The following is a 10,541-nucleotide window of genomic DNA, read 5'->3' as shown; positions in this document are numbered from 1 at the left end:
GTATGTGGAAAATAATGTGTTTTTTGAACCTTAAACCACATAAACACATTTCATTACACCAAATACACAAAATAATGTTCTTTTTTAGCAACATCATATGACCCCTTTAACACAGTATTACAGTATTTGTGATGTTTTGCGTTTTTGTAGAACAATCTAAATTGTGTAATATAAACGTATTTATTTATTTATTCTTTAAAAAATATTTGATATGTATCTATAACTGAAATTGTGTAAAAGATTTATTATTATTATTATTATTAATAATTTTCATTTGAATTAATTTTAAGTTTTTATCACAAATAATTTGTTGCTTAATTTTGCATTCACAATTTCCTGTGGGACAAAACGGAAAGAATACATGCTCAACACACATAGAATAGGAAATAAATAAATAAATAAATAAATAAATACAACGCATTTAAGATAGCGTTTTTTTAAATGTAATATAAAGATGTAATATTAACAAAAACAAAACATTTATTTATTTACTTATTTATTTAGGTTGGTTATTTATTTATCTGAATGTTTTTCAATATTAAATCAACAGCTGAATAGTAATGCAAAAAAGTAAAACATTTTATATATTTGATATTTTGTGTTTTTAGTAAAACAACCAAAAAAGGTGTACTATAAATAAAACGTATTTATTTATTTTTATTTATCAATTTAATCTATTTTAATGTTTTTTGCTTTCTGACAATATTTGATATGTATCTCAATATTTATATCTGAAATGACAGGAAGGGTGTTTTTTTTATCACACTGTTGCTTAATTTCATATTCACAATTTCCTTTGGGACAAGAGAAAGAGAAAACAGTACATATTTATTTATTTGTTTGTTTGTTTATTTGTTTGTAAACAACAGCTGAATAGTAATGCAAAAAAGTAAAACATTTTATATATTTGATATTTTGTGTTTTTAGTAAAACAACCAAAAAAGGTGTACTATAAATAAAACGTATTTATTTATTTTTATTTATTAATTTAATTTATTTTAATGTTTTTTGCTTTCTAACAATATTTGATATGTATCTCAATATTTATATCTGAAATGACAGGAAGGGTGTTTTTTTGTCACACTGTTGCTTAATTTCATATTCACAATTTCCTGTGGGACAAGAGAAAGAGAAAACAGTAAATATTTATTTATTTGTTTGTTTGTTTATTTGTTTGTAAAACAGCCGAGAAAGGTGTCATATAAACAAATAATTTAAAGTTTCTTAATGTTTTTACCTTCTGACAACATGTGATATGCATCTCAGTAATCACAATGTTGCTTCATATTTAACTATCAGCAAAAACAAATATGTTGTGAATATTTAACATATTATTTAGTAGGGCTGGGCAATGTAAAAATGACTTTCTAAACTACAGATTTCAAAGCTTTTTTTTTTTTTTACTTTTTGCTTAGTTCTCCTCTGCGACAATCACCAGCCTCTATAGACTGTCTTCCCACTGCATTGCAGTGAGCTTATTTTATGGTGCCCATACAGTCAGTGTCAAGCTCACTTCAGCCATTAGCTGAAAGCCTGATGCACATAATCTTCAGTCTTTCTTGTCTCCATGCTTCCGGGCTGAAGGATGTGTTTGTTTGGTGTGGCTTGGGTGTGAAGAATAAATTTGCACTGAGCTTTAAATCGTGGCGTAGTCAGAAAAGCGTCAGGAAGGTTCTGACCGCAATCACACAGGAGGAATAATGAGTTTGATAGCCACGTCCAACCCTTTACCTCCACTAGGGAGACAAGCTGGAGACTTTATCTATTTAAAGCTGGTTTGTCACAAGGCGGTGCGGGAAAGAGAGAGATGGAAGAGAGAGGGAGGGAGGTGCTGCCGGGAGTTAAAGGTGTTTTGGGGATGATGCCGTCAGTGTTATCTCTCATTTTGCTGTGTCATAATAGACACTCACTCTGTCTGCTCAATCACGATGACATGAGTGCTGCATTCTTGGCAATCTTGATACATTTCCAATGCATATGTCTACTGCATGCTAATTTTTTGTACTTGTAGAATATCTAGATGACCTTTAATATTTACCAAAATGTGCAGTATAATGTACAATAGAGCACATTGTGTTGGGTACTGTATCCCACAATGCAATGTGCTTGACCTTTCCATTTTTATTGTATAGAGGATTTCAACTATGCAGCATTTTTTTTTTAATTTAGAAATTGTGAAAAAAAAAAAATATTTATTTATGTTGCTGCCTTCTGACAATATTGAAGATGTATCTCAATATTTATTTTAAAAATGGCACTTTTAATCACAATTTTTAAGACAATTCAGGCCTTTAAGACAATATTTTTATTATTTTGCATAATATTTTTGTTTGAATATATATCCCAATACTTATTTATTAAAATGGAATTTTTATCACAATATTTGTTATTGTTAAAACACAACTGACAATTGAACTGTAATGCAAAAAGATAATGTATTTAAGATAATATTTTTAATGTTATTCAAAACAAGAAAGGTATCATTTATATTTATGTTTAATTTTATACAAAATATTATGCAAAACACATTTGTAATATTATGCAAAACAACCTAGAATTGATTTATTTACCTTCTAACAGTATTTAATATGTATCTCATTGTGTATATGTGAATTGGTGTCTTTTTTATCACAGCATTAAGCATTGATTTTTTGCCATATTGATTTCATTTTAATGGTGTACTTTCATATATTTAATTCAACACGCTGGGTGTTTTGTGTTGTATTCATGGGATATAATTATGAGACTTACTTTTAATGTAATGTTGGTATGGAAATCATTACTTAATATTAAAATACCACATAAAGCTATTATATGTTATTTAAAAAATATATTTCATTATATTCAATCAGACATACAGTAGATGTTAATCTTCCTTATGACATCATAAAAAACTTAAAAGTCTTAATTTGTCTATAAGAACATCAGCTGTGGCTGTTGGGGGGCTGATATCAGATTTTTATAACTCAGTCTAATATAAATTACCAATAACCTGACACAGCGTTACTGATACAGATGAGTAAATCTGCCGTAAGCAGTTACTAGGGCTTAAAGAACTGTACGTGGCATTGAAATAATAGCGAAGTAGTGAAGATCTAAGATAAGATGTTTCCTTTCATATCCAAATGAAAGCGATTATGCGTCCAGACAGGGAGATTATCCGAGATCAGCACTTATTTTCTGAGATGCTTAGGTTGAAATGTTCCCGTGGCCGCATTAGCTCTGACCCTGGGTCAGCACTACTATGAGGTATTTGTGTCTCACCTCTTTGAGCGGGTCGTTGAGCTCGTTAAGGATGCTGTCCTCGTCGAAGATCTTTCCCTGGTAGCGATGTTCATAGTAATCGTGGATTTTCTGCCGCATGTCAGCTGGAAGCTTGTGGAAGGACATGTACTGCTCCACTTGCTTGTACTGTAAGAGAAAAAAAGTTTTGAGTAAAAAAAAAAAGCTGGAACTGATGCAAGTAAGCAAGACTCATAGGAAATAATATCACAGTTGGTTCTCCTAGATTGCAATTGAATTAAATGAAGGGCAAATGGAGACTTTTGCTTAAGGCGTGTCTTTTTCTGTCCTTTACTGTTGTTTCTTGTCAGATTGTACATTGTACATGTACAATTTTGAGCAGAATATGCAACATTAGCTGTATTTCATTGATTACATTTGACAGGACTGGGTGTTTTGACCTCAGTGACACAACATTGCACACCACGGGAGTTAGTCTCCTGCTTCTAAAAAAAAAAACACACAATTATTTATTTCAACAATTTTACCAATAAATGCAAAAACACTTTCTTTACAAATTACTTGCTGAAAATTCTGAAAATATAATTTTTTATTATTATTGTTTATTATTTTGATTCTAATAATACTACAATAATGTATAATAATGTATAATACAAATACAAATAATAATAATCATCATTATCATTTTTAAATTATTCAACAAGGACATATTAAATTGATCAAAAATGACAGTGATAAAAATATAATGAAATATATTAATGCAAAATATTTCTATTTTAAATAAATGCTGTTCTTTTAAAAAAATAAATGAAATTTTCCATTCATCAAATAATCCTGAAAATATGTATTACATAAATAAATAAATGGTTAATATATAAATAAATAATAAATAAATAAGTAGCACAACTGTTTTCAACATTGATAATAATAATAATAATAATAAATGTTTCTTGAACAGCAACATATTATAATAAAGGAATATCAGCATAATTAGAATGATTTCTGAAGGATCATGTGACACTGAAAACTTCTAATGATGCAGAAAAAAAAATCAGCTTTGAATCACAGGAATTTAATTTTAAAATACAGTATATTCAAATAGAAAATTATTTTCATTATTAATAATATTTACTATTTAATATTAGTATTTTCCTGCATATTTGATCAAATAAGTACAGCCTTTCTGAGCAAAAAAAAAAAAAAAAATTTTTTTTTTACTTTTGAAGGGTAGTGCAAGTGTGTTTAATGACAATGCAATTTAGAGTAGTTTGTGAACTAGAAATGGTTTAAATTTGTATATTGTTGTGCTCTTCAATTTCGCAATTAAAGTCTGCAATCAAAAGTCAGAGATTTTGATACTTACATTTCATCAAATGCATCCAGGACAAAATTATCTTTGCTATTATTGTCTCGGCTGTTTCTATTTTTACGTCCCCCAAGGAATTGCTCCTTAAATGAAACAAAACTCAGAACGTTTACCTGAGCTATGAAAGAGCAACCTTGAGCAATGAAATGCCCCTCTGTGTAGGCGTTTGATGAAATTATCTTTTTAATTCATGCAGGATTTAGTGATGAGTCTTTCAGATGAACCTTGTGTAACACACGCACACATCCACACGCACACAGGGAATTGTGCTGGGTCATTGTCTGTGGGCAGGTGGTGCGTGCGGATGAACACTTCCTGTCTGCCAACTCAGCTGATGACATCAGAGCAGGAATGTCTAATCCAGCACCTGCTCCCTGTTACCTATCTCTGGTTACACAAAAATTCAATTTCGTATGCTTTCTGTAGCTACACAGGCTGCCCACTCCATACCGTCACAGGAAATGATACCAAGACAGTCTATATCTGTCCCAGAGCAATCTATTTTAAACTTCTACATTGATTGACTTACATATCTATATCAGCTCTTCTGTTCATGATTAATCAATAAATGTTGTTAGATATATGAACTCTATTTCTGTACGAGCTGTTTTATCTATTCTCTATAAGTGTACTTTTTAGATTCATTAAAGAAACTGTTCCACAAATTCAAACTGGCTGTAGCATTTTTTTATTAATGTTGAAAACAGTTGTGCTGCCTAATATTTTTGTGAAATGTAAAAACAAATACATCACTGATGATGTGTCCCAGCGCATCTGCATGATGTATCTTTCACCTAATACAATATTAAATTAAAAATCAATATTTTTATTTTATATTAATATAATCTAAAATGAAATAATTATTTATAAGAAAATATACAATTTTAATTAATATTATTATAATTAAAACTGTATTATTATTATTATTATTACTTGATGACTAGAAAGTTTAAAAGAACAGCATTTGAAATAGAATTATTCTGTAACATTTTAAAGGACTTTACTGTTAATTCCCTTTTACACTTACATGTACTTTTAATTTTTACAGTATTAACAATATCTTAATTTTTTTATCAATTTAATGCATCCATGCTGAATAAAACTGTAAAATTATTTTTTAAAAAGTAAAAAAATAAATAAATCTTACAACTTTTGATAATAAACAATAGTAGTATATTTTCTCAACAAAAATAAATAAAAACAATTTTTAATCTCAATTTGGGTAAAAACATCTCCATGATCAAACTGCCAAAAGTTGATATTAAAAATCATTGATTTCAGTTCATTTATCACATTTAATATGGAAGGTTAGATTGAATGCATTGCATTGCAGGACAAATTAATAGTGCATGATCTTGACAAATGTAGTATTCCTTTCACAAATGTAAAACGTAAAAAATAAAACAGTGTTTTTCATTTTAGCCAATCATAACAATTAATTTTCTTCGAAATCTGAACAGCACAGTTGCAAAAACAACATGCTTATTCCTAAATTGGTAACCGTAAGTACTGTAAACATGTAGGATACAGCACTTTTAATGTTTATTTCCATAATCAGATTGTTTTACATGGAAGAAAGCATGTGTCTTATGTGATGGCAGTGAGTGGGAAATGCAGCAGCACAGAAACAGGACAGAACAGAAGACCGCGTGATCCTTTATCAGTGCGGGTGAAATGGCTTTAAATGACAATTCAAGCACCAAGCAATTAGACTAATGTTTCAAATCTCCCCGTCTCTCTCTGCTGCATCTGTGGCGGGGAGACGGCTAGACCCAAGGCTACTTACAGTCCCGACAGGAAGTCTTTATCCTTGTCTCTTAGACAGAGGCCTTGAGAATTTAAGAGCTGATGTCTTTAGGCTGTGGGACACTAAGATGGTACAGACTGCTTTAGCTTGACCATGCTGATTTTAGAATACGTCTCTTGAGGTATTACGAATCTGTATATCTGTCGGGTATACGAATCTGACATGGATCGATTGGTATTATCGATTGGTGTCTGATACTTAACTACAGTACCATAATTTGCATAATTCAGGCAATGGAATTGAATGCTAAAACAATGCAAATAAATGGTGCGGGCACAATTAATTCCTAGTGAATTCCCCATACTATGTTTCTAATCTGGACGAGTCAGAGAGAGTGCTGAATATTCATAATATGAGTAAGAGTGACCTGTGGTCAGTCAGTCAGTGGCGGTGCGAGTGCCATCAGCTTCTTGTAGAGATACAGTGAGTCATTGGGCATCAGGGCAAAAGCAAAGCTCTGATATGGACTTCCTTTCTGAGACACTGTCACTGTGTTTATTTTCAGACACATATAATCTAGACTAGTGTGCATGAGAAATCCTATGTAGTGTACATTTTTAAAGCTAGTTGAGAAGCTTGGACAGCAGCTTACCAGGAGGAAGACTCTTACATAGGGTGGCCATTTTTATAACACCAAAAAGGAGGACACTTTGTAGGATACAGTTGAAGATGGTATAAAAACTTAAATAATCCCAAACCTGTATAAGCAGTGACAGAAACGTTTCCAAAATTTTTCCATTAGGGGGCTGATATTAAAATCTATTTCCTGTGGCATTTTAACCTTTCTATAAAGTCAACTCTACTAACCCTTTTAAATGTATATGTCCCCTTACATTTATTTTTTTATTTTTTTAGTTACTCAATAAATGCAATTACAGTAGAAAGATAGGACTATTGCAGGGCTGTTACCAATCAAATGAAATCAGGCAAAATTTAGATTAGTATTTACAGAGACTGTTTACACCTAGATATATAATGTTATAATATTAATGTTAATAAAATCCAAAATATTTTGAATATACAAATATAAAATGTTGGAAAAATGATCCTTTAAATATAAAACCAAAACTGCCAGTAGGTGGCAACAAGTCACTCGCCGGGTTTCCATTAGAGATCTGCACAAAAGTTTTGGAATATTTTATAAATATCGATAAAAATGATAGATGTGTGGCTAAAAACATATTTTTTTCCTCTCGCGGTAAGTCATGGCCACGGATATTGGCAGGTTTATGTATGTTGCAGTCACAGCACTAGTCATAATTTTTTTAATCGAAAGAGATGTATGCATGTATCTTTAGTGAAGCAGCATGGAGAGTTGCTTCTGGGACGCTTCTAAAACGTGCCGCAACTGGTATAAACACAAGCAGTGAGCGGCCGCAATCGGCTCTGGGTGCCGAGTCGGAGTCGTAATGTGCCGCAGACGCGTGCCGTGTAAATAAGGGGTATATTATACCCCAAAATATTCCTTTTTTCGAATTGCCTGAAAAAACACCTCAAGCGAGCATAAAAACTTTTTTGCGATATCTGGGAGTTTTTGCAAAATATACGTAAACCTACCAACATCGGTTGCCATGACTTATCGCGAAAGGATAAAATGACGTTTTAGTAACAACATTGGTTAATGGAAACTGCGTCATTTTGCAATAGTTTTTAATCTACATTTTTATAAAATATCGCCTTGGCACATTTCAGAAGCGTCCCAGAAGTGGCTCTCCGTGCTGCTTCGCAAAAGATACACGCCTACATATCCTTTCATTGAAAATCATGCCTAGTGTGGTGGCTGCGATATACGTAAACCTACCAATAGTGTTGCTTTCGTCAACGAAAATTATGACTAAATATCGTCGTCAACGAACCTTTATCACGTGACGAAAACGAGACGAGGCAACGAAAATGCTGGTCATGTGACGATGACTTATAATTAAATGTATAATGCAATATTGTTGACGTGGGTTAAATAGAATTGCATTTCTAAAGAGAGACTAAAACACAATTTTCATTGACTAAAACTAGACTAAATGTCAACAGTTTTCGTAGACTAAAACTAGACTAAAATGCCATCAGTTTTCAAACTAGACTAAAACTAAAATTAAAACAGGCCGCCAAAAACAACACTACCTACCAACATTGGTCGTCATGACTTATCATGAAAGGAAAAAATTAAGTTTTAGTTGCATAACATCAGGTAATGGAAATGCCGTCATTTGGCAAGAATTTTTTTTATTAACATTTAAAAAATACTGCAAAAGTTTAACACAAATAATCTAAAGCTACCAGTGTTGGGCAAGTTACACAGAATGCCAGTAGCGCTGCATTTATAATCTCTAAAAGACATCTCAGTTCATCGCAGTCTCACAAGTCTCTGTTATAAAACAATAAATATATGCATAATGAATCTTTCATAATGTCTACAATTCGTGTGTTATAATGAGAGGATTCGTGAGCACGCAAATTTCAGCACTGCATTGCTCAACGCTGCAAACACGTGTTATAGCCTAAATAGAAACTCTGCATACGCTTGCACCTGTTAATCGTTTATATTTTATATTATTTCATGTTGCTTTTGTGCAATAGATGAATAACAATTTATTTGTTTTAGATATTTTATGTTTAGATATTTCTATTTTGCGGGAGTCCCGTGAATAATTTTATTCTCCCGCATCCCGCACACACACGAGTGTCTACCCGCCCTCACCGGCACTCGCTCATCTTGTCCCATGCCGCACTCTGTTGCGTTGGGTCTCGCGGGTGCAGGTCTCTAATCCACTGGCACTTGACTCGACAGTGTGTGTGCTACATCCTTTTTTACAATCTCTAGATTATAAAACACTGCATTCTGTCAGCAATGTAACGCGGCAGTAACGTATAGGGACCTCGGCTTGTAACTATACTTTTTTAATAACTAATTTATACTATAAATTATAACGCGTTAAATTACTCCGTTACTAAAAAAGTAATCAAATTACAGTAACGCATTACAAAGTAATGCGTTACTGCCCAACACTAAAAGCTACTGATGATTTGTTAAAAACTTTGAATCACTCAAACAAAACAAAAAAAATTTTGATTGGAACCACAAATTTTCTGCTGTGACTGTTTGGAACTATTTTGGAGTCAGTATTGTGTCTAAAATGTAGGTCACTTAATATTAGTTCAAACTTAGCCCATGTTTAAATCTATTTAGTAATTATATACCATTTGATAAAGTATAAAATAGTGATGATTGTATTAAGAGGACAAATGAGCATCCGACTTGAGGCTGTGCAGGTAGTTGGACATAGCATTTAAAAAAAAGGCCTAAAACTGGACAGATGGCCACCCTACCCTTACACAAGCACATATTGAAACTTTGGAAAAACATGAGCTGGAGGCCAAAAACTCCAGAAACTTCAGAATCTCATCCATTTTAATCAGAGTCTGCTTACATAGACACACACACATACACACACACATTCAGGAAGCGGAATCAGGGGATCAGCCTGTTTGGTTTAACGGATTGTCAGCCTGGTGACGACAGCACCTGTGAATAAACATCGTCTTGCACACTGCAGGCCAGTGACGCTGTGGTAAGACGGCGGGTAGCAACGAAAATGAGGGTGAAAACAAAAAATGAAAAAACAATGTCACTTCTTGTTCTACATTGATTACAGTGTGTCTGTCAGAGCATGATAAGGCCTGTTTGTGTTTGCAGTGCATTGATTTACGCTGAACTCACAAAGAAGGGAAACTTTTGGGTTGGTGGTTTGGGCAGTGCTGAGGCTTTTATAGGAGCAGTCCTGAGGTGGTGAGATGCCACAGAGAAGTCAAGCTGTTTTGGGCATGTGGCTTAAAGCACAAATATCATTGGTACTGCCAGAGCAGATAAACTCACTTCATCCTGAGGGGATTTCATAAAGCTTGCTTACATGGACTTCATGATTCCCACTGAGGTAATGCTAAAATGTTTCAGCCGTCTGTGTGAATGACAGCTGGTGTCCTTTTAGTGTCAGCGGCATGTTTATATATCCGCTTCAAAAAGGCCATCGACACATGATTTACTAGCCGATTCCTGCAGACATGTGCCAGTGTTCCTGAATTTGAAATGTTTTGCACAATCCTTTTCTTTCTTTCTGCTTTCCTTCCTTC

General features: G+C 33.0%; 1 protein-coding gene across 4 annotated transcripts in view; it reads right to left on the bottom strand.

The window, feature by feature from the left end:
- LOC107662227 (potassium/sodium hyperpolarization-activated cyclic nucleotide-gated channel 1-like) overlaps positions 1-10,541 on the bottom strand; it is a 112,871-nt gene that overhangs the window by 19,734 nt on the left and 82,596 nt on the right. For all 4 annotated transcript variants that reach the window (XM_016452184.1, XM_016452192.1, XM_016452177.1 and 1 more), the window contains exon 5: positions 3,265-3,411. In XM_016452184.1, coding sequence (XP_016307670.1) covers positions 3,265-3,411 — 147 coding nt within the window. The remainder of the gene's footprint in view (positions 1-3,264; positions 3,412-10,541) is intronic.

This window comes from Sinocyclocheilus anshuiensis, unplaced genomic scaffold (genome assembly GCF_001515605.1).
Source record: "Sinocyclocheilus anshuiensis isolate Anshui unplaced genomic scaffold, SAMN03320099.WGS_v1.1 scaffold457, whole genome shotgun sequence".
NCBI classification, from domain to species: domain Eukaryota; kingdom Metazoa; phylum Chordata; class Actinopteri; order Cypriniformes; family Cyprinidae; genus Sinocyclocheilus; species Sinocyclocheilus anshuiensis.
Note: the sequence above shows the minus strand (reverse complement) of the source record. Positions and strands in the feature narration are given on the sequence as shown.